Genomic DNA, 25285 nt, shown 5'->3' with positions numbered 1-25285 from the left:
CTTAACACATGTGGATTGTAAACCTCGGCTGAGTTACAACCTAAGCTATGTGGCATACAGAAAATTCACTTTCGGGAGAAAGCCAAAAGCTAAACTGAGAGGGCAAGCTAGCACCTCATAAAACCAGACCATGGGTGAACTAAGTTTTCCTATAATGAGTCAGATAGGAAATATTTTCAGCTTTGTGGGCCTGCTGGTCTCTGTCACAAATACTAAACTTTGCTAGTGTTGGGCAAACACAGACTTTGGCAATACACAAATGAGCAGGGGCCATGTGTCAATAAAACTTTATTTACAAAAGTAGGCAGCCGGCCAGATTGGGCCTACGGACTATAGTTTGCCAGCTTGTGGGCTGGATCATCAACCTCCAGAGGAGCTAAAACTAAAGGATAAGGAAGAGTCCCATGTGACAGCCAATCAATGACTGTGGACAGAAAAAACGGGTCAGAAAAATCAGCAGGCATGGGTCACCAGGTCGATCCTAGGAATATCAGGTGTTGTCTGCACTGAGCTATTTCATACAAAAGTCTGTGCCGTGGGCCCAAAGGTAAGGATTTATTACTGATGGTCAACGATTCCCCTAAAGTTTAGGGCCTAAATCATGCAACGATGTCAGATAATATAACTGCACAAAGTATACAAATGTAAGTTCAAATCCCGAAACAAACCGATATCATAGATAATAAGTATCATTTTACCTAATAAGTAGTAGAAATGAAGGGCTCTGGTCTCAAGTGGTTAAGGCATTCCAAAGGCCTAAGAACAGCCCAAGGAAAACTGTGACCTTATCAGAAATGTGACCTCAAAACCTAGCAATAAATCTGAACATGGCTGGTACCTCAGTACCAACAGGAACACAAGCAGAGGTCTGCTTGCCCCAGTATCATTCCGTGGTGGTAACCATGGTAACAGCTCCCATTTCCCCAGGCTGGACAACCTACCCAGGTGCCCTCCCACCCCTGGTCTCGCTTGCTCCTCACAATGAAATTGTGAGGTGGGAATATGAAACTGATTCCCACCTTACACGGATGCACCAGAAAGAGAATCTGACCCAGAGGTCAGATAAGTGTCCCATCAACGCCCCAATTCCCACCAATCTGACGGAGACAGACTCTACCTAAGAAAGCAATGTCGTGCTTGCACAGGAGCTCCGGAAGTTTGGGGTTTTCGGAAGCATGGCCCCAGCCAGCCCACACCGCCTGCAAACACAGAGAGGTGTGAACAAAGATTTTCCTTTAAGAACCTGCCTCCCATCACACACCGAAAACTCTTTCTTTGCCGGGTCATACCAGCCCTGGATTTTGGGGTCTCGTAGGACCCAGCTCCTCTGCCCCTTCTGAACTGTGGATTCAAGCTGCTCCATAGCTCAGGGCATCACCCCCCGTGGGCAGACTGGGGCGCCCCAACCAACTTACCTGCACGGGGATTCTCTTGGCAATGTCCACGATGAGCTCCACGTTGGCATAATTGTTGTTGTTGGGCCCTCCTGGCACAGGGACATACTGATCTGCCATCTTGATGTACTCTGGAGTTAAACAGGAGAGGAAAGAATATCTGAGAAACTAAAGTCCACTGCAGGAAATCTGCAAGACACAACTGTATACGGCCATTGAAAGGATAACCGTGACAATTCTTGGGCAACAACGGACAAAGATGTGTGATAATTAGAAGAAAACTCTGAGTATGACTTTAATTATGTAAAAATATATGTGTGTCTGGATCAGGCCTGGAAGGGAACAAACAAAACAGAAGGAGGCAAGTGATCAGGATAGTGGGATTAGAGGTGGGTATTTTCATTCCTGTTTAAAGTTTATCTTAATATTGTTTTGCCATTGAACAATTCAATGTTTGTTTTTCATCAGGGTAAAAAAAGCATTACATACAGTTTACCATCTTACTCATTTATTGAGCGTACAGTTCAGCAGTGATAAGTATATTCACACTGTTGTGAAACCGATCTCCAGAACTTTTTCATCTCACAAAACTGAAATTCTGTACCCATCAAACAACTCCCGGTTTCCCCCTCCCCTGCCCCTGGCAGCCACCATTCTACTTTCCGTCTCTGTGCTTTTGACCACTCTCTGGACCTCATCTAGATGGAATCAGACAGTATCTGTCTTTTTGTGACTGGTTTATTTTCACTTAGCATAATGTCCTAAAGCATGTGACAGCAATTCCTTCCTTTTTAAAGCTGAATAGGATACAATGCTTTGATTTTAAAATATTCATGCTCTTTAAGTCAGAAATTCCACTTGGAGAAATATGTCGTAAAACACAAAAGAATCACTGGGGACAGGGTCCTCTCTTCCACCTCCGCCCAGCACCGCGAGCCCTCCCCCGCAGCCCACACATCCCCACCTGTCACTCCCTTAGCTGCTCAGCCTGCACTTCTGTAAGGGCCAAGACCACGCAGTGCAGCCACGTGGCTGAAGGGACATCCCTCTACTCCCCCAGGCCTAACTGTCCACATCTGTGAAAACAGCCCTGATCTGCCAATAAACACGCCCACCTGGGCCTCCCCTGTGACCCACCCAGGGGCTGGCTCATCCCCTGCATTCCTTCAAGCCGGGGACCATAGTCGCCCGCCGGTGCCAGTACGTGGCCTGGCACTGGCAAAGAGCCCAATAAATGCATGTTGATGAATAATAATAATGATTAAAAAGAACAACAACACACACAAAAAACACTGGGGAGGTCCCAGGGATTATAAAGTGAGAAGTCAGATAAGTACCTTCTCCTCCCAAGTTTTATTCTCACATTGGAGAAGATAAACAAGAAAACGAACGTGATAACTACAGACTGTGGTCGGTGTCGGAGCTCCCTGAGACAGACACACAGGAGGACGATACGAACTGAATGTTGGGGCACGGAGGGGTGCAGGCCTGCTACGCAAAGAGCTTCAGGGAAAAGCACTGTCAGCAGAAGGTCCAGCACATCCCAAGACTCTGAAACAGGAAATAGGAAAGCCAGCCCGGAACCAATGAGGCCAGCGTGGCTGGGACCCAGGGATGGAGGGCAAAAGGCACGAATCGGGCCAGGAGGCCAGCAGCGCCTACCCGTGTGGGGCCTTATCTGGCCTGAGTGAGGATCTGAAATTTTGGTCTGAGCATGATGGGAAACTCCATAGGATAAAGTGGCGGCCTCTCAGGCAGCCCTGGGTTCCAATCCTGCCTGTGTCATGTCAAAAAATCAATAATAAATGGAGCCACTTTAAAAGGGAGCCAGAGCTGCCATGCCAGAGAACTGCCTCACACATCTTATGGAATGTTAACACAGGGCAAAATAACTTTTGGACCCTGCCTAGGACAACGTTTTGTCCCAAAAAAAACTGTTTGCAAAGATAACAAAAAAGCTGTTATTTTGACTACTGGACTGAAAATTAATAACAGCTGTTTAGAATTAATATCACTCTGTTGTTATCTGCACCAATAGAAATGCCTTCCCGGTTGGAGCTTCGTACTCCTAACTCCGAAGGCTGCCGGTTCGATTCCCATATGGGCCAGTGGGCTCTCAACCACAAGGTTGCCAGTTCAATCCCTCGAGTCCCGCAAGGATTGGTGGGCTCCGCCCCCTGCAACTAAGATTGAACACGGCACCTTGAGCTGAGCTGCCTCCCGGATGGCTCAGTTGGTTGGAGCACATCCTCTCAACCACAAGGTTGCTGGTTCCACTCCCACAAGGGATGGTGGGCTGTGCCCCTGCAACTAGCAGCGGCAACTGGACCTGGAGCTGAGCTGCGCCCTCCACAACTAAGATTGAAAAGGACAACAATTTGACTTGGAAAAAAGGTCTGGAAGTACACACTGTTCCCCAATAAAGTCCTGTTCCCCTTTCCCAACAAAATCTTTGAAAAAAAAAAAAGAAAAGAAATGCCTTACTTCTATTGATGTAATTGTTCCCATTCCCTTCCCATTGCATTTGTCTCCTAATCGGAACATTATTTGGGCTTCTGCCTGAATCAGTACGTCTGGAATAGCTATTCTCATTGATCTCAAACAAATGCTTTTTGACTCTCGCTTTGAAAGGCCTTTTTATTTTATTTTTCTTTGCCTTTTTATTTTTAAGATAATAGTCACCTGCCATTTGTACAACCCTGGGCAAGTGATTTATGTCCTTGTGCCTCAAGTGTCTCATCTGTAAACCTGTCCTCACTGTTTGTTGTGAGTTAAAAGGAGGTTGCAGAGCCCAAGACCTGTGTCCAAGGTCAGGTTCAGGGGATGGGGCCAAGGCTGCTGGGGCTGGGAACAGCACTGAAGCCACTGAATCATTTAAGGAGGAGATGATGGCACCCAAGCTGTGTTTTTAAAAGATGAGTTTGGCTGCTATGTGGAGAAGGGTCTGTAAAGGGATAAGACTGTTCAGGGGAAAAAGCAAATCGTCCAATACTTTATGTATAGAATGGAGGCTAGTAGAGAGATAAGTGAATAGATAATTCATGATTGAAGATAATTAATGATTGAAATACAGTACATACATATGCAACAAAAAACATCCACCTGCAATAACATGGACATTTCTCAAAGATGGGATTTCCGCTTTGCATGTTAACCATTTGCATTTTTATAAGGCACATGGGTCACTCCTGTTATTAGCAGATATTTTAATTAAATAAAGAATAAATGCAGGCTGTCATGAGGGACTCTGTTTGGGGTTCAGAATGGACTTGCCCAAGTGGGGTGGAGGCGGTGAGGGCAAGTAAGGATGGGGCATGTTGGGGGGAGGGGGGTAGTGAAGGCCCACATACCTGCATTGGCCTTGAGGTCCTCCGGGGTCACCATAACTACAAACCGGATGGCCCGCTCATTTCGGAACATATCGTAGGCCCACCTGCGGATGGAGCGCATGCACTTCACAGCGGCAATGCCATTGTTGGCAATGAGCACCTGGATGGGAAAAAGGAGGAAGGGACCAGAGCTGCTCGTCTACCTGTGCTGGAGGCTGCATACCACCCAGAGTCCATCTCACGGCTGCAGAGCCTCCTGTGGTACCTGGACCATGTCATTCTTCTTTGTATTTCTATAGCACACAGCCCAGCACAGAGCAGGTGCTCAAAGTCTTCCAGCTGCATGGATGCATGGATGGACTGATGGACGGATGGATGGACAGACAGATGGATGGACGGACAGACAGACGGATGGATGGATAAGTGGATGAGCGGGTGGGTGGGTGGATGGATGGATGGACAGACGGATGATGGACGGACGGATGGATGGATGAATGGATAAATCAATGAGTGGTTGGGTGGGTGGGTGGATGGATGGATGGATGGATGGATGGATAGATGGATGGACGAACGGACGGACAGATGCATGGATGGACAGACAAATGCATGGATGGACAGATAGACGATGGATGGATGGACAGACGGACAGACGGATGGATAGATGGATAAGTAGATGAGAGGGGTGGGTGGGTGCATGGATGGATAGATGGACGGACGGATGGACGGACAGACAGATGGACGGATCGATGGATGATGGATAGATGGATGGATAAATGAATGATTTTCAATTCCTTTATCATGGAATTGATAAAGGAATGGTGCCATCATGATCACTTAACATTTTTTGAGTGTTTAGTATATACCAAGCTACAATGCAATGTATTTCACCAGCATATTTCATTTTATCCTCATAACAGCCCTTTGTTTCAAAAGAAGTTTTAGTATTATCCCCACTTGGGGTTAAAGACATTAAAACTCAAGGAGTTAAGGCACTTGCCCAAGGTGGCACAGCGGATAAGACTTGAGTCTGCCCTGTGCTCTGAATGGCCCACCATGGCTGCCTCTGCATCCTGAAGGTTAAAGGTCCTGGGTTTAGTCAAGAGGAAAGGCAGTGATGCTGACTGTCCTCAGCAATAGAGAGCAACAGAAGGGGTCCTCGTTTCAATCCTTGTTTGTATCATGGACTTGCTGTGTGGCATTAGGCAATTCCCTTCCCTCTCTGGGCTTCAGCTCCACATAAGGAGCTCAGATTGGCCAACCACTGGCGTGGTTAGGCACCTGGCTTCAAAGCTCTGGCTCACACAGCAAGTCCATGACTTTAAGGCCCTTACACAGCTGACGAACCTTCCCAACAGCCCTGAAGGCCAAATCTCATTAGAGATTTGGGAAGTGACTGTCTCTCCTTTACAGAAGGGGAAACTGAGCCTAGATGTGATATCCCACGAGGGGCCACAACTGACAGACCCCAGAGCTCCTGGCTTAGGTTCAACACTCTTTCTCCCCTTTCAAAAATGGCAAGTTTTAGCTGTCTCATTACTGTCATTCTCGTACATGGATCTTCTCTCCTCTAAGGAGCTGCAAACCTTGACAGGGCAGGGCTGGGTTTTTTGCTTCCCTCCCAATAACCAAGGAAGTAACCCCTTGCACTAAAGTACTCAGGGTTCTTCAGGGAGCTTCCTGATCTTGCTCAGAGGCCTCAGTCTCCTCCTCTGTGAAATGGGGTCATGCACCTGCTGCTTCAGGCTGTCATCAGGATGAAAAGCTCATGAAGTCCAGCGCCCAGCACGTAGCAAGAGAGGAGGGATGGCCCTCGCCCCCTCTCTGCAGCGTGAGGACCCAGCCTGCAGCTGGTTCTCCCCCCCATCTGGCCAGGACCCCAACTGTACCTTCTCAATGACCCGATCCCCCCCAAAGCGAGTGACAAACTCGGCTGGGGAAGCCACGGTGAAGTCTCTGTGCAGATCCATTTTCTTCTGTTCCCGGCCTCTCTTCACCAGGTGGAGTCCTGACATACTGGGCCTGCAGGGGGAACAGCACAGACATGCATGAGCCAGGAAGCCTAGGACGCTCAGGGAGGGAGTGGGGCACCTGGCACCTATAGAAGCCACAGAGCAGTGGAAGCCCGTCACACCCCTGTTGTTTTGCCGTCCCTGCCCAGGGACCTTGAATCATTTCCTTCTCAAGGAGACTCAAGAGGCTAGCGCACAAATAAAGCAGGATAAATCCCGACCCTCTCCCCACAAGCTGTATATTTAGATTTGTAATCTTAAAGTTTTACTTTATGTGCCCATAATGTAGGCACTCAAATAATACCAAAAAGTTTATAACCGGTGGAAGTGTATGACCAGGGAGGAAGTGACACATTCCAATACTTCGGACACGTTAAACAGTATAGATCACTTTCATGCACTTTTCTATATGCATATATCAAAAAAAATTTTAAAAACAAAAACAAAATATATGTTAATACTTTAAAAAAAAAAAGAGGATTTTGCCCCACGCCTTCCAGATCCCAACGCCAGAGGAAGTCACTTCTGTGGCATTTACACATCTCCATCGTCCTGAACAATATGTGTGTACTATCTTGTGAGTCATCCATTTGAGACACCGTCTGTGGAACTTCCTATCTTGAGAGATAAGGAAGGAATGCTCATCCTCAGCCATCCCACCCACTTCCCTTCTCCCAACCTCTCAATAGGGGTACATTGTAGTTTGCTGGACTCACTATTCAGTATTTTGAGTCTAGGCTCATTATTCACAGGTGAGGGCTGGGTGAGACCAGATTTTCCTTTCTTTCTTTCTGTTTTTCTTTCCTGGAGTTAATGTTTCGTTGACTTGGTTTTCCTTTGGATGTGTTGCTAATTCATCTCATTCCATGTTTTTCCACTGGTGACATCCCTCCCGGAAGCCTCTGCTCTCCTTTCACCTGGACTAGCTGTTCTCCAGACCCCCTGCACACCTGTGATTCTGGGACATCCCTTCGCTGACATCCTTAAGTTCCCTTTGCCTTTCCTTGGGGCTTGACCCCTAATTTGGGGGATCAAACGGCTCCCTCTTTTTTGGAGGACTCCTTTGTTTTGCTAGGGCATATCCTCCAGTAGTTGTAACCAGTTAAAAGGATGGTGCAAAGGCTGGGCACATGACGATGATGTCTTCAACAGGCCTGTCCTGCTCCTAGCTGCACTGGGCTCCCTCATCACTGTCACCCTAGAGCTTCCCTCTGAGTCTATGTTGGAACTCTGTTTTTTTTAAACAGATATTTTTTTAAAAGATTTTATTAGGGAAGGGGAACAGGACTTTATTGGGGAATAGTGTGTACTTCCAGGACTTTTTTCCAAGTCAAGTTGTTGTCCTTTCAGTCTTAGTTGTGGAGGGCACAGCTTAGCTCCAGGTCCAGTTGCCGTTGCTAGTTGCAGGGGGTGCAGCCCACCATCCCTTGATGGACTCGAGGAATTGAACTGGCAACCTTGTGGTTGAGAGCCAACTGGCCCGTGTGGGAATTGAACCGGCAGCCTTCGGAGTTAGGAGCATGGAGCTCTAACCGCCTGAGCCACCGGGCCGGCCCAATGACAGCTTTTTGAAGTTCTCGTCTCCTGTATGATTTCTGTTTCTTCCAAGTCTCTTTCGTTTGGGGCCTGCCTTCCATATTAGAAACTGTACCCACACATTTGGTAACCTTGGTTACTTCCTCATGACCAAAAGCAGGAACTAAAGGGCTCATGAGAAGTACTGAGAATGTGATAAGGCCAGTGGACCCTGAGCTCAACACAGGGTGACCTGGGAGGGCTGTGCTTTGGAGAACCCCAAGTGTCATTAGAGTCTTCCTCCCTCACTGGTCCAATTCCTCTGGGAGAAGTCTCTGGCTCTTCCGCCTGGAAGAAAGGTTGGCCAGGAGGCTGGGTGGGGAAGAAGGGGCAACTATTGGGACAGGTCTGGTGGGGGGCAGGGCAGGTTTCAAGATTCAGCACCTACACAGATCCCTGCCCTCCTGTTAGGAATAGAAGCCCCACACTCCCCACCGTACCCATCAGTCCTCAGTCCCTCCGCCTTTACCTCTCCAGAGGACAGTCCTCCTGGCTTCTGTTGGGGTAGAAATGGGTAGCCCCCAACCACACAGAGCAAGCGAGGGGCTCTGGGAGTCTTTCACCTAATCCTCCCCATTTTTTTGCTCCCTTCACCCCCAGTTGCAGACACACCAATACTGCCAGTCCCCGCGCCTATCTGCCTCCAGTAGGTTTTCAGCTTTTCTCACTGCCCCTGTACCATTCAGCCCTCTTGATTCTACTAAACCAGTTACCACTTGTTCATCTGTTTTCCAGTTTCCAAAATGTTGCTAATCTCCCCTTCTGTTCCTTCATGGGCTTCTGCCATGGGTTCTCTTTCTCTTTTTAAATCTCTTTGCTGTCATTTGGTGCGATTTTAACAGGAGCAGAACCAGGCAGGCACATTCAATTCACTCTCTTAAATCTGCCATGGGGTATTCAAGCCGGAAGCCACCTGCCAGGAATTATGTTAGAGATTAACCCCCCAAAGGTGTATCCTGGGACTGTAGCATCAGGCATCTTGGGAGGCCAGGGGTGAGTGGGTTCAGGGGGCCAAAACGTTGGGTTAAAAACCGATCATAAGGAACACCGCCAGCATGACGCCGTCTAGTATCTGAGCAGGGAACAGCAAGAATGGAAGCAAATAAGCAGTCAGGGAAGAGAAATTCCGTTTTACAGATGCACACACTGAGGCTCAGCCAGGCAAATGGGGTCACCCAGCTAGTCAGCAGGCCTGGGGCTCTTTCCATCACACCAGGAAATGTTGGGTGTGGGCGTTTTCTGCTGCATAAAGTTTCTGCGTTCAGTATACTTTCCCGTGGGAAAATGTCTTCGACAAACCTGCAGTCTGCCCCTGACCCCCACTGTGAACCATCAAAGGAAAGGCTCTGCCTGTCAGAGATGAAGAAACAGACTCCTAGGCTAGGGGAACAGAAAGAGAAATGAATGACAGAAACCCATCCTGTTTATATGCCACAACAAGATATGTATTTTCAATTAAGACTTTCTCCATTCTACGGGGCTTACTATGCACGGTGCCTCAATGAATGAACAAATAAATAAACAAATGATTTCCGGCCCTTGAGACACCCTGACTGCCTCCCAAAAATTGCAAGCAGCTTTTGTCCTAAAACCTCCTAGGATTAAACTCCTGCAATGAAATAGGACTTAGAAAAAGTACTTTGAAAAAAAAGAAAAAGTACATTGGAAGGTCAGTATTATCTCGCAAATGTGAACAGTACTTTTAGCCTAATTATATTTCATTAACCAGAAAGTAGCTCAGTTCATTTTTAAGAACTTTATTTCTTTACAAAAACAGGCCGATTTGGCCAGAGGGCCATCATTTGCAGACCCCTGATCAAGGGAAATAGACACCAAAATGTTAACAGTAGTTATCACAGGGTGTCTGAATTACGGGTGGTTTCTCTTTTCTTTTTCTTTCTTTCTTTCTTTTTTTTTTTTTTTTTTGCCTATATTTGTTCGATGTTCTGCAAGGGTGTATTATTTTCAACAAGAAAAAAGCTATTAATTTTGTAACAGGGATGCTGAAAGCCATGGCAGTCCCAGGATCCAATGAGTAAGGCACTCGGTTTCCTTATCTTTAAAATGAGGATAATAACACACCCCTCATTGAGTTGTGAGATTTCAATAAATTAATACATAAAAAGTAAAAGATGGCACCTGACACACAGTATACCCTAGATTATTATATCAGTGCAATGAGGTCAAGAGGATCAAAGGCAGCTCTCCCAACCTCACCAGGAAAGGCATCAGGCCACCCCTCTCCCCAGGCCAGCTCCCCAGCCATTCACTCTCCCTACTCTGTCCACGGCCTTCCCTGGCTGGCTGGCTTGATCCCTTGGCTTCAGAAAGTCTGAGACATCCCATTTCCATACACACAAACATTACAACGAGCAATGTGACCTAAAGTGCAACAAAGAAAACCTGAACCATTAGAAAGACACCATTGTGTGGCCTGGGGAAAACCATTCATGGCCGCCATTTTGATTTCAAACCTGGTGACAGAGCCCATGAGGTGGATCACAAACCCATCACAGCAAAGCAGGCGGGTGAACACACACAACGCTGCTGGAGTGGCTTGTTTAAGGCCCCATCTCCAAGCTGGTGGCTATTTTTATTTGTTTTTGACAAAATTGGAGACCGACCAACATTGGCTCTGACGGGCTGACCTTCAGCCGGCATTTGTTCCAAAGTAAGTGTGAAGTGTGGAGACTGAAATATTCCCTGGTGACTTTGGAAATGGCTTCAGGTACAATCAACTACACAACAGAGCTGTCAGCCAAACACCAAACACAGTCAGCTGCTGAAGCACAAGACCAGGCAGAACTACATTCGGAGGGAGGAAATAACATTCTCCAGTGTCACTATGGATGGAGCACTGGGGGCGTCTCGCTGAATCTCCACAGCCCTGTGCCGGGGAGGCCATCATCTCCTGCTCACAATGAGGAAACCGAGACTCAGAGAAGCCCACTGACCTCAAATCACACAACTGGCAGGCAACAGAGCTGGGCTTCCAATGTGACTCTATCTGACCCCCAGAATCTAATTTTGAGGAAGAAAACTTACAGAGATAAATGGAAGTACCTCTATGGTCTGGACTTTAGAAACTAAGCACTTGCATTTGAGAGGCAATGTGTGTAACGCAGGGTTCTCAACTGGGGGGGAAGGGGTCACTGTGCTCCCTGGGGACACATAGCCACGTGTGCACAGTTGGTTGTCACAACTTGGGATGTGCTACTGGCATCTCGTGGGTAGAGGCCAGGGATGTCGCTCAACATCCTGCAAAGCTTCCAAGACAGGCTCCACCACAAAGAATTATAAGGCCCCAAATGTCAACAGTTCTCAGCTGAGAAAAACCCTGGCCGACCAGAGCCGTCGCTCAGGCTTTGAGTCTGGAATCCACTACTTATGACCTCTGTAATCTTGGGAAAGTTGCTTCAGTACTGGTATCTCGGTTCCCTCACAGGATGAAAATATTTAACAATATCAGTAGGAGCTGCTTCATGGAGCGTGCGTCCAGGGTTCAGCACTGGGCCTGGCCTACATACTCGTACAGGAAAGAGCTTTAGCTGAGGTGTCTCTCTGCAGGGGAACCATTGTAAGGGCCCCAGGATGGTGTCATCAGTCTACGGTCCTGGCATTAACCAGTGCTAACCAGCACGTAAGTCCCCTCTCTCCCTTTTCTTTTGTACAATGGAGGGGTAACTGCAGAGGTGATGAGCTAACGGAAGTGAAGGCCTATCACCACACAAGTAAGCAACAAAGGACATTGTATAACCCTATACAGGCTCATCTCTCTTTACACTCATCTTTGGGTTCCCAGATAAATGGACCTATGGAAATATCTCGGGCCACCTGTCCTCTCAGCACCTCCTGGGATGGCCACTTTGGCTAGGCCAGGGGTCTGGTGTCCATAAACTGTGAAGGAATACAGTCAGGCCCATTCGATTACATATTATCTATGCCTGCTGGTGCAGTAAACAGCAGAACTGAGTAATTGTAACAGAAACCATATGGCCACAAAGCTGAAAATATTTACTATCTGGCCCTTTAGGAAAACAGGTTTGCCAATTTCGAGTTAGACAGCGGTTTTCAACCCTGACTGTACACTCCATCACATGAGAAGCTTTAAAAACATACTGGGCTCCACCTAGATTAATTAATCATCATGCCTGGGAGAGAAGGTTTGGGGGGCACCCAGGCATCTACAGTTTTCAAAAGCTCCCCCCAGGAGTAGCAGCTGAATGGCTCAGTTGGTTAGAGCGCAAGCTCTTAACAAGGTTGCTGGTTCAATTCCCGCATGGGCCACTGTGAGCTGCGCCCCCTACAACTAAGATTGAAAACGGCGACTGGACTTGGAGCTGAGCTGTGCCCTCCACAACTAGACTGAAGGACAACGACTTGAAACTGATGGGCCCTGGAAAACACACTGTTCCCCAATATTCCCCAATTTAAAAAAAAAAGTCCCCCCAAGAAATTCTAACATACAGGCAGAGATGAAAACCACAGATAGATCCACAATCAACATTTCAACATAGACAGATGATCTTGGGTGGGTGACTGACCAGGCCTGCTGACCAGGGCTGCTGACTAGCTGGGTAGCCCCCTTTGTCTGGCTGAGCCTGAGAATTCCCAAGGCAGTGACATCACTCATAATGGAGCATCATGGGACTCACTGAAGACCAGATTCTTCCGCCTTCCCTTCCCCAACTTTATTTCATCCCATTCAAACTCAAGTCTCTTTCAAGAAGCCCATCTCCAATCACGCTGACCCACATGCATTTCTCCATTCCCTGAACTCTGGCCCTGTGGACACACCGAGGGACGCCGGTCAGCATTTTGTTCTGGTTCCTTCATAGATGATCCAGCCTTCAGAACAGGATCTCAATGCCTCTTGACTCCACAGACCTCTTTCACAACAGAATTCTGCCGTTACTGCTATCAGTTGTGCAAATGTTTGTGCCAACCTGGGAGAGCGCTCAAGGCCAGCACCCCCCGAGGGCTAGGCATCAGGCACAGTGCTGGGCTCCAGCTCTGAACAGTCTCAAGAACCCTGTAAAGCTCTATTACGATTAGCCCCATTGACAGATGAGAAAACAGGTTCAAAGGGCTGATGGCATATGCTCAAGGTCACACAACTCAGTGGCAGAGGAGGGCTGTCTAACTCCATCTTTTTACCAACTCTAAGCTAAGGGAGGAACCATGCAGTGACCCACTAAAGCATCTTCACATTATTATAAATACGGTAACCACATGGCCTGAACTTGCAGGGACAATTCCAATTTCTCTCAAGTTTATTCTTTTGGATTAAAGTGGTTTGTGAAAGATATTCTTTTGGATTAAAGTGTACGATTAAACGCGATTCATGATTTATATGTTAAATAGACTTAATAGCTTTATAGATCAGAAAAGAAAAACCTGTATCCTTCGTGAGCTACGTGGCCTGCTTTGGGTATACTCCAGGACTTGAGTATTTCTGCCAGAGGAGTTAGATCAGGGCTCCAAACGTGGAAGAAATGTGACCTCTGTGCTCAATAAATGACTGAGTGCATAAGAAAGACCCTGACCCTGCCTCTCTGCAGGCTCTTTGCTCAGACACATCCCAAGAGACTCCAGGAGGGTCCCCCAAAGACTCTGTTAGTCTCCTCTGTGAAAGGATTGAACAACTGCAAGGTCAGCCTCCCTCCTGGCAGGCTGGCCGTATGTCTGGAACATGTCTCTTGACCTTTCTGAATCCCCCATCAGAGGAATTAAACAACCACGGCCCTTCCAGCTCCAAGAGTCCTCACTCCCTAGAATGCTCACGAGCTGCAGTAACTAGTTTTCAGCAAAACTTTAGTCCAACATTAGGAAAGTCTTCTTATTTTTGAGTTGTGCTCTTAAAGCGGTAGAAACTGGCTGCCAATAGAGAGCCCTCTGGGCGACAGCCTGGAAAGTGAATCCCAGTATATTCTCACCAGCACTGAGAGACTGTTTCCTCATCTGTAAAATGGGAATAATGGCACTTAGCGCCCCTGATGGTGTTACTGAGAAAACATCCAGCTCTCTCACTGGATCAAGAGCTCCTAGAAGGCAAAGGTAATGTTTCCCAAACATTTTTGTGTCCCTTCCTGCTCCCAGATGTAGGCCTTACACATGGGGGGTGTACAGGGACTGTTTATGTACCAGGTAAAGATATCCTGAGAAAAGAGCAAAGAATGGAGACAGAGACTTAGCAACCAAGCTGTCCTTCATGGTGCTGGTTATTAGCAAAAAAGGAGAAAAAGCCCAAATAGCCACTATTTATCGTGGATTGCTTATACATTTTAAGGTATATCCACTTAGAGGAACACTACAGACCCAGTAAAAAGCATGTTGTAGAACAAAGATTGGCAGTTGTTTTCTGTAAAGGACCAGATAGTAAACACTTTAGGTTTTATGGCCCAGGCAGTCTCTGTCCCACTACTTACCTCTGCCCTTGAAGATTGAAAGCAGCCATAGACAATTCATCAGTGATGAGCATGGCTATGTTCCAATAAAACTTTATTTGTGGACACTGAGAGTTAAATTTCATGAAATTTTCATGTTACCAAATAGTATTCTTCTCTTAATTTTTTAACCATCTAAAAGTTAAAAACCATTCTTTGCTTGCAAGCCAAACACAACCAGGCTGCAGGCAACAGTATGCTGAGCCCAGTGGTAGAATATTTAATGTCGACTGAAAGAGCAAGTTACAATACAATATGTTCTGTATACTTCCCATGCATAAATTAAAACATAACTGCACAGTAAGAATGGATATACAGCAATTTTAATAAAGATTATGATGGGGCAGTTATGGGTGATTTTGGTTCCTCCTTTCTGCTTGTCTATAATATTCTGAAATTTCAAAAACAAACATAGCATCATTTCAGTCACTTAAAAAAAGAAAAGCCATAAAATGAAGGCAGAAAAGAAATCTAGCAGGTGGGGCTAAGAAGCACAGAAATGCCCACACTGACCTGCTCAGAAAATAACCTTAAATGTGATACCTGCTCAGAAACACGTTGACTCGCCCAGGGCTTAACAATCACTAGGTTTCAGAGACCTGCCTTCCAGGACCATCACCTTCATCAAGGGTAAGGGGAGGAAGAAGAGGAAAGCGAAAAGGGGGAAAGCGTGGCCCCCGCCAACCGGTCAACCTTGACGCACCTACAGTGTGCTCCAGAGCGCCCTCCTCCAATCAACATCACTGCCAAATCCGACCTCCGCTTCAACTGCCAAGGCCAGCTCGTGTTTTTGCAAGGCGGGCTCCGTCGCCGCAACCGACAAACTGAAGCCTGCACTTCTTTGGGAGGAGGCGGGGAAGAGGGGGTGGTGCTAAGAGGACACACAACTTGACTTCGCGAGGGGGCCAGGAAGTAGGGAGAACGCTGCATAAGTTTGTAAAAGATAACGGTTATTAAAAGTGCAACCTTACTTACTTTACTTTGCGATCAGGGAAACAGACCTTGCACTTGGCAGGGCTCATGTTGACCGTCCCGCGGAGCAATCCCACCAGGCTCCAGCTGGGATGCGGGGCATGCACCCCCCTAACCCCCCGAAGCAAACCCTGGTCCCGGGGCCCAGCGGGGCAGCCAGATCACGACCGGGAGGAGGAGGCGCTGTCCTAGAGCACCTCTCGGGCCGCGCTGTACAGCAGCCTTCAGGAACCCAGCTTCGCGCTGTGCTTCCTCCATCCCGAAATGCATCCTGCGCGCAAGTGTCGGAGGCGGACGCGCCCGCGCCCGCCCAAGCCCCGCCCCCAAATGGAGACCTCCTCCGCAGAGGGTCCCGCCCCCTGACTAGGCCCCGCCTCTCGTCCCCAGACAGGGTCCCGCCCCCCGAGCCGGCCAATCGCCGAGCCGCAGTTGACCTTGAGCGCCCGGCGTGGGTTGCCCGAGACTTAGAAAGATCTCTCTTGCCTACTTTCCTCCCTGACTCCCAACTGCAGTAGAAGAGTTCTACGACGGCCTCCCCCTACAGATTGGCAGCTGCAAAAACCTCGCAAGCAATTGAATACACACACAATAGGGAAGTGGTGGAAAATAAGTTATTTAAAATGTGAGTCAGCTGTCACCACGGCGCCAGGCAAAAGCCCCCGTAATAAAGTCAACTTTTTGCTTCCAAGATTCTGTTTTTGCTTATTCTTTCACCTCTATTTCCAGGGACATGTATGCTCTATCCCCTTGCTTCTCCCCAGTGGGCTTCTAGCACACACTTTGAACCACCTGGGTCCCCTACTAACCTGAGGCCTCCTAGACAGAAAAGGACCCCAGACAACCTGTGAAGCTTCTTTTGGGGAAGACTAACATTTGCTGAGTGCCCTTTTATGCCTTTGTCTCATTTAATTCTCACAGCATTACTATGGGGTTCCCCCCTCCATAATGCAGATAAGGAACTGCAATCCAGAAATGCACGTATATTGCCCAAGGTGACAGAGCTGGTGACTTGAATCCAAGGAAACTGATTCTAGTTATTATAGAATGAATGAATGCTTCTCCAAGTAGTTATAATAAATAAAAAGGATCCAAAACACTGCAATAATAAATGTAGACTATATTTATAGCAAACAAAAAATAATGTAAATGTTTGCAAATGATTCCCTTCCAAAGGCATAGTCAGCGCCACACCTCCAGGGGGCGCCGTCTACACGACCAGAACGATAACAGCGACGTCCCCCTGGAGTTGTAGAAGCAGCCGTGCTGAAGGCACTGGTTAGCTGTGCTTTAACCATAATGTTAAATAACCTTTCAACAATAGGTTTAAAAATAAATAAAACAGGTAAACAAAATTCTCAGTTCTTCAGAGTTTCTAGAAGATTCTTTGTGTCTTCAGTCCCTCCAAAAAAAGGAAACCCACTACTTAGGCTGATTTTTTTAAAGTTTCAAACAAAAACCAAAAAGTATTCATCCCCCAAATGACCCAAATTTAAATGCAACCACCTCAAAATAAGGAAACAATTAAAATCAGGAAATGGTGATATTTCAAAACATCCTACCCTACCCAAAGTCAGTTAGGATCATGCAGGAGAGAATTCTCACTAGTTTACTTGCATTGCTCTAGGTTTTTGTTCTCTATTGACAAAACCCTGACATTCATTGAACACTGTGTGGGTATTGTAACTTCTCTCATAATGCAGCCTTAGAGACATCCTAACACATCTAGCTTAACCCAGGGCTTTGAAAAAAGGGATTTCACTCAGATGGTTGGTCTTTGCGTGTCATCACAGTGATAATGATTTGGATTTTTCTCTGCCTGCATTATTAGGGAATAAAAGATGAGGAGGAAAGAATAATATACACCCCTATGCACAATACCACCTTTATACAAAATCAATATTTGTGATTTTCAATGAAACGATTCAAAATTCACTGCACTTACAGTCTCATGCTGTAAGCCCTTCTCCTCAGATTTATCAGAGGCTAAATTTAACTTGTTGGTATTGCAGAGGGAAAATCCAGGTCAATGACAACAACACTCACACACAAACACACACATTCCACAAGAAAACGTATGTGTCTAGCAGCATGATAGAAAGACCTGAGCAATGATTGACCTGGGGCCTGTCCCTACGTGCTGTGTGACCTTGAGCAAACCCGTTACCTCCACTTCCTCTTCTGTAAAATCATCCACATATAATGTACTTTCATTAAAAGAAAAATAAAATACTCCCTTCCAATATGTGATGAGGGAAATGTTACATTAAGTATGGAGAAATGAATGATTTTTCTAAAACAGGATGCTGATGCTTAAGGGGAAGGGGAAAAATAAGAATGTTTCATCGCTCTGCACCCTGTATTAATAGCCAACCTCCCCCGAACCTCAATATCCATTCCACAAATAGAACAATGAAAAGACAGATATCCCTTTTATCCCAGGTTCCCATAAAACATCTTAGGAGTTAAGAGATTTGAAAATGGGGTTTCTGCCAGCCCCTTCCTAAATGAATTGATGAATAAATAAAGACATTATAGAAAAGATCTGTGGCATTCCATTTAGGAACAAATAAAAATATTTATATATGGTTTAAAATGTTATGACCTGCTCACAGAGCTGAGGAGAAGAAGTACAGATGGGGACCATGAACAGGAAGAGGCTGGGGAGGCACCCACTACAAGCCCAGCTAGGATGCTATTTGGGACAGGGAGGGTGATGCAAGGTCCCAGCTTGCTTTCTGGTGTGCTTTCACTGCCAGGCAGGGCCCCCTCCTTTATGTCCAGACCCCACAGACCCTCACTTGCCTTCCCTAAACCTCTCTTAAACTCAACACTCCCAGCGTGGAAGTAAGCAGTCTGGGAAATGGCAGGGGAAAGAGCCAGCAACTGTGTGCTGGTGTGTATTTTATCCTTGTATCAGGGCACCTTCACATGCCTTTCCAATCCCTCTTCCTCCTCTGTGGACACAAGTTGCCATACCTTAAGAGTGTACGCCTGCTGGCTTTTGAGAGTAGCCATGGCCACGGCCAAGAACTTTGGGAGATACCCATTCAACAACTGACAACCATGGCAGCCTGGGACCATCCACTCCCCACACTTCCTCCCGTGTGATCTCAACACTAGTATTATCCTGCTTCAACAGAGAAGGAAATTGCAGCTCAGAGAGGTCACGGGATTACTCTGAGATTTGAACCCAGACATGTCTGACTGTGAGTCTTGGGTCCTTATTATGACACTGTGATTTGCATGTAATGACAATGACTGCCGGTGGACACTGCTTTAAGAGCTGTGCTCATAGCAACTCAACTAAGCCTGACACTGGCCTTGTGAGCTGGGTACTACTGTGGCCTCGTTTTAGAGGACGGTGAGGCACAGAAAGGTGACAGTGTGGCCGATGGCTGAGTAGAGGAGACAGTGGGTCAGTTGTCAGTCAGCCAGCCTCCAGCATGACCACTCTTACCCACTGCACCACTCTCTCCACTTAGGAAAGGAAATGCTCTGGGCTCTTGGCCACTCAGGCCCGTACCCTGGCCTCCCTGAGGGCAGGGGTCGGTCTCACCATCTATGCGTCCACAGTGCCAGCCGCAATGCTTAGCACCCACCCAGCAGAGCTGCAATACATGCTCCCAGCCAATGAATGGAGGGGACAAACCTGAGCTTCTCTGCTTGACCATTTCATCTCTTAGCTTGTCCTTAAACTTGCTTGGAACCCAGACCATCTGTGGTAATTGGCCAAGGGGAAATGGTTATAAATTAATAAGCTTTTTCCAGCTGCTCTCTTATCCCCATCTCCTAGCTCCCCCACCCACCTCTCCACACACACACCCACATCCACCCACACCCACACCCACACCCACACACACACACACACACACACAAAGCAAAGACTGTTCGAGCCACAGAGGGCCTTGGAGCATCCAGTCCAGCCCAGAGAGGGTAGGTGATGTCCCCAAGATCACACAGCTGAATGGTTGCCCAATAAATCGTCCTGTCTCTTGACTCTTCCCACTGATGGAAAGAAGGAGTTAGAAAGAAGGTGGAGATGCCATTGCTGGAGCCCTGGTTAGGTGGCAACATCAACACTTGGCGTTCATAGACCACTTATTTTTTTTACAGACCACTTTCCAATCTGCATCTGCTAAGGGTCTGAGTTCAAACAGCCTTCTGGGTCTATGGTGATCTTGCTGGGAGACCTTGGACAGACCCCTGAACCTCTCTGGGCCTCAGCTTCTCATCTAGGAAGTGAGATGACTGGTTCACTTTTATTAGAAAAAACTAATGTTTTTTCTAATAAAACATAATAATAATGCTTTATTATTAAACACTATTAAAACCTATTATAACAATACTTACAGCAGAAAGTTAGAACACACAGAAGAAAATTTACTGATAATTATACCACATAAAGACATTGATTATTAACTATTTGAAGACATTCCTTCCGGTCTCTCCAACCATACATACACATTTATTAAGCACAAGCATTTTTTGTGATTACTATGTGCCAGGAATGTTCTAAGCACGTTACATACACATGTCCACAATCCCTTATCCGAAACTCCTAGGGCCTGATGTGCTTTGGAATTGGGGAATTTTTGAAGTAGGCAAAGCTTTATGTTACACATTTTCATGTTACTATTTCAGCAGCAGAAGGCATGAATATTTACACACAAAAATGAGATAAATAAAGACTATGAATAACTTCACAATTATTCCAGGCAGGTTTGCGGTGAAATGAGCTCACCAGCAACTTATGAACTTGAGTTTCATAACGTTAAATTTCAGGACTGAGCTATGCAATCCTGACCCTGTCCCATCCCACTCAGTTCACACATGCACCCTATAGGGCAGAGCTGTTAGGGTAACAAACTAGTAAGGGGGCAGCTCTGAACCCCGTCTCTTACCCCAGACCCACTGTGCACTAACCATACCCCTGCTTGTTAAACAAAATGGGACAACCCCGTTACCTTCATTTCATGGTATGTGAACATCTATTTTGCCAAATTATGTCACGTTCTCATCAGCTCTATTTCTAAGTGTTGCATGGGAATTCCAACCTTTGGGGACAGTTTCCAAGTCTAAGGAAAGGACAAGCCCCACCCCCTGGACTGAGATGAACCCAAAAGGGAAGAGACTGGCAGGGAGGTCGGGGCTGAACAGAAAACACAAAGCCATTGGATCTATAATCTTAGCCCTTGTCAGATGGAAACATGGAAGGGAAGGGGGAGATTACACAAACATATTAAAGGCAGAAGAAAAATTCAAAGGAAGAGTTCAACCCCAGAGCTCGTCTCCAAAGTCACGAGATTTATGCAAAGAGAATTTCTGAAAACAAAAAGTCTACTGTCGATAAAGAGCAACAACAAAATGCCTATTCATTCGTTCATTGATGCATCCATCCACTCGCTCATACACTCAACCATTCATCCACCCATTCCCAGACTCTTTCATCAAGTGTTTTACATGCCCCCAAAAAACAGAATTCTGTTTTTGACAAGTTGGAGTTGCTCGTTTCATTCATGAGTCTGGCAAATTTTTTTTCTTTTTCCTTTTTTTTTTTTTTTTTGGGGGGGGGGTGTGTCTGGCAAATATTTATCCAAAGTCTACCATGAGCCCACACTAGGCTAGGTGGTCAGGAAAAGCGCAGACCCCATAAACACGGCCCTGTTTCCTTGGAGCCTGCAGTCAATTGCAGAAGACAGGATGCAATCAAATAAACAAATGAGGAAATTAAAGACATAATCTCAAGGAGTGGTTAAGTGTTGTGAAAACAACACAGAGGGATGGGTCAAGAAACTCAGGGTACGAGGGGAATCCTTTAAAGGTGGGAGGGGGGCAGGGAAAGCCCTCAGAGGGGGTGATTTTGGTGGGCAAAGAGCCGGAGGTGGAGGCAAGACTGGCTACAGAATTATGGGGAGCCCATTTCAGGGGGCTCAAAAGTGATTAAGTTATTAAGAATCTCAAGAGGGTGACAGCAGAGCACACAACTGCCCAGGTCACACACCACTGTGGAGCAGGCCCTGGTGGGGAAAAGGGAGCATTTCAATTCAGAGGACACAGCAAGTGTAAAGGCCCAAAATGAAGCTGCCCGTGTGAGTATTCTGGGATGGGGAGGGCCTGGTGGGAAGAAAAAGACCCCTTTGCAGACTGCTTCAAAAAAGTACTTCCTCGCAAACCACCACATCAAACATGCACATTTTCGATCCCTGTCCTAGCCAGACTCCCAGGGGGCAGCCTGGCAGGGAGGGGTGGAGGAGGCCACAAGGTGACATTCAGGGCAGCAGAGAGGCCAAGTGGCTCCAGAGGAACCTGCAGGAAGCAGGGAAGGTCCACAGACATATGTTTCTTCTTTGCTATAGTTTCCACGTGAGGAGCTCAGAGCCAAGGAATAAACTCCTCAGGCCTTAGTTTTCTATCTGAAAAACAGGAGAAGTCAAAGCAGCACTGGAAGGATTCGCCCTAACCCCTACTCGCTCCCATTTTGCAGAAACTGAGCCCAAAAGTTGAGATTTGCCACAGAGTGCTGACGACCGAGCAGCTTATCAGGGAAAAACACAATAATGAGGGGAACTTCCTGGAACTAACAGGGACTCTTTGTCACCACTTTACCTTCTATGTCACTTTTCATTTCCTCAGTGCTCCAGGTGGTTGCAAGCAGCACGCCAGCCTGCCCACTCCGCACTCCATGACCCACATCTGAAAATGGCCTGAGCATTTGACCTGCCCCTCCCCCCACCACCCCGCCGGGAAAAGGCGTCACCACTTGTAAAAGAGAAGCAACCCAGCAGTGACCCTCCACAAAGCACCACTCTGGAGGGTTTGTTTTTTTCCTTTTTTTAGGAGGGTAGAGGGTTCCCCTGAACATCCCTTCAGAGAGTTGGCCCAAGGCCCTACAAGTAATGTGAGCAGAAGTGTCAATGGGGGACCCCCAAACACCAGGCTACTGAGGTCCCCGAAGATGCCCAAACACCAAAGCAAAAACTCGACAACAGGATAGCAGAACACTCAGCCTTGTTTGGAAGTATTGTTTGAAACTGGCTGGAACACACAGGTTTTGACGTCATTTTTTTCATGCAGCCGACTCCCAGAGGCAGCGGCAGGCACTAGGACAAGTTTTGAAGCTTTGGCTCTCTGAAGATAGGTCTGCATGGGATTCTCACTCACTAGAAACAGGGAACACCTGCGGGTCCCCTCCATCGGAGGCTCCCCTCCCCCCCATTCCCAGAACTCTGTGGAGGCTGGAAATGGTCCTCACAGACATGCCAGTATCTTGGGAAGCACCAGCAGAACTACCGGAGTTGCCCCAGATACTAAAGTTCTAAGTTCCCAACTCTGAAAAGCGCATTGATTGAGGATAAAAGAACTGTGTCCGCAGTGAGCTTTGAGGCCAGAGGTCACACCTCATGGGGCTGGTCCAGCCTCCTCATGCTACAGATGAGGCATTGGAGGCTCAGAGAGGGTCAGAGACCTACGTAAGGTCACACAGCACCGCAGTCCTCCCTGTGTCCATCGCAGCCCTTTGCATCCCCCACCACCCCATAATGCACCTTCTTCTCAATGTTTGGTGCCTCTGGTTTATAAAAACCAAGATCCCTTTGCCCCTCCCTCTGTCCTTTACTGGGACAAAGCAAGGATAAATGATTTTACCCACAATGCTGAGTTTCTATGCAATGAAGACACAAGGACAGAAAATTCACTTAATATCACATTTCTGGCTCACGCCCATGCAAAGGTGAGCCCTCAGTTAAGTATCTTTTGCCTTCATAAATTCACCGGCTCAAAAAAGCTGTGGTTGAAGCACAAACTAGAAAATCCCTCAAAATGGTAATGGGAGACAGTGAGTAGGGAGTTGGGAGACTTGCCACCTCCCTTCCATAACTTAACCTACCATTTATTGACTGCTTTATTCTCTTGCAAAGTACCTTAGAAATAGTTCATTTAATCCTTACAACTTTCTGAGAATCCAAGCCTTGGGAGAGCAGAATAATAGTAATGATGGTATGATATTGCAAGCCTATTGGCTTGGTTAAGTTCTTAATTAGCACCAGCAGAAATAATTCACACAGTTGGTTCATCCTTACCCATTAAGGCTGGATCTGCACTAATACAAGAGCCAGCAGCCCCATGAGACTATTTAAATTAATTAAAAACAAAATTTTACATTTAGTTCTTTAGTCACACTAGCCACATTTCAATCTCAGTAGTCACATGTGACTAGTGGGTACCATATTGGCCAGGACAGTTCTAGAACATTCCATTCTAGAACATTCCATCGTGACAGAAAAGTTCTGTTGGCCAGCTCAGGTCGAGTTTGAAAGTTGCCTCTTCCGAGAGCTCTTCCCTGACCGGACCATATCTTTCTAAACTAGATCCCCTCAGATATTCCTTCTCCTGTACTGTTTCCTCCTTGGCATTGGGACACGCTTGGAAACGGTTATTGGCTTATTTGTGATAAAGATGAACTGGAACTTTAAAGAAATATGATCAGGCAGGGGGGAGGGGAGAGTGTCTATGGAGGAGCTAAGGCTAACGGAAGTTCACATGAGAACCCTACAGGAAGAACTCTATGGTTCTAACTTCCTTTTTCCCTTCCTTGAATACCCTTCCATCTTGGCACACTGGCCAGAATGTGCATGTAGCTTGCTATGTCTGCAGGCACTGGGTTGCAACCCTTTTCTTTTTCCCCGAATAAATCCTTTTTGGTGATGAAATACCCAGTAGATATTATTTTTAAGTCGACATCTGTTAATTTGTACATTTCCCATCTCCAGGCTAGGTCTATCTGTCTTGTTTCCTGCTGAAGCTATTGTGATAACAGTACCTTGCGATCCCTCCTACTTAGGTACCACTTAGCAACCCCCCATTGGACATTCACTTCTAACATCATCTCTGGTGTTCACCAGTTTCGGCGAATTGATTCAATACACTGATTTTTCTCTGATCCCGGCTGAAATTGCCACATTGAGGGAAAGGACAGGGTTTGGAGGGGAGAGAATGTTGGGGACTACTGGAGAGGGCACACTACGGCACAGTGGAACCTGGGTTCAGCAGTGCAACAGACCTGGCCTTGAAACTTGGCTCTGCCACTCCCTAGCTGTGTGATCTTGCTACTTTACCTCCCTAAGCCTCGGTTTTCTCATCTGTAAAATGGGGATTGACCAGCAGCCTTGTACCACTGTTACAAGAGACAACTAGGTCATTTATATGAACTGTAGGTAGAAGAGGGGTGGGGAAGCTCTGGGTAAATTTGAGTGGTGGGTGAAGTGGGTACTGGTGGCCGAAGGACAGGCCCAGGAAAGGAGCCGGGGAGGAATCCATTGCTGATTGAGCACCTACTTGTACCAAACTCTGTGCATAGTTTCCAAACATTCTCTCATTTAATTCCTGCAACATTTTGCAGATGAGGCATGGAGGCAGGGAGGGGTGAAGTGCCATGCCCAAGATCACACAGCACGGGGTGGCAGAGCCGAGGGCTGAACCCAGCTCTGGGTCTGACTCCAAAAATGGTGCTCTTTGTACCAGATACTGAAGCCTGCTCTTCCTTTTACCCTTCCAGAAGCTCC

At 46.9% G+C, this 25285-nt stretch overlaps 1 protein-coding gene across 22 annotated transcripts in view; it reads right to left on the bottom strand.

The window, feature by feature from the left end:
• ACACB (acetyl-CoA carboxylase beta) overlaps positions 1-25285 on the bottom strand; it is a 107845-nt gene that overhangs the window by 66623 nt on the left and 15937 nt on the right. For 16 of the 22 annotated variants that reach the window (XM_074321669.2, XM_074321660.2, XM_074321661.2 and 13 more), the window contains 4 exons: positions 6610-6742; positions 4745-4883; positions 1416-1525; positions 1118-1199 (listed from right to left, as the gene is read on the bottom strand). In XM_074321669.2, coding sequence (XP_074177770.2) covers positions 1118-1199; positions 1416-1525; positions 4745-4883; positions 6610-6742 — 464 coding nt within the window. Of the gene's footprint in view, positions 1-1117; positions 1200-1415; positions 1526-4744; positions 4884-6609; positions 6743-15456; positions 15510-15728; positions 15992-25285 lie in introns of those variants that run through there. The other 6 variants (XM_074321674.2, XM_074321677.2, XM_074321678.2 and 3 more) reach the window with 5 other exon arrangements.

Source organism: Rhinolophus sinicus, chromosome 9, assembly GCF_057876585.1.
Source record: "Rhinolophus sinicus isolate RSI-liver-muscle chromosome 9, RSI-T2T, whole genome shotgun sequence".
NCBI lineage: Eukaryota > Metazoa > Chordata > Mammalia > Chiroptera > Rhinolophidae > Rhinolophus > Rhinolophus sinicus.
Note: the sequence above shows the minus strand (reverse complement) of the source record. Positions and strands in the feature narration are given on the sequence as shown.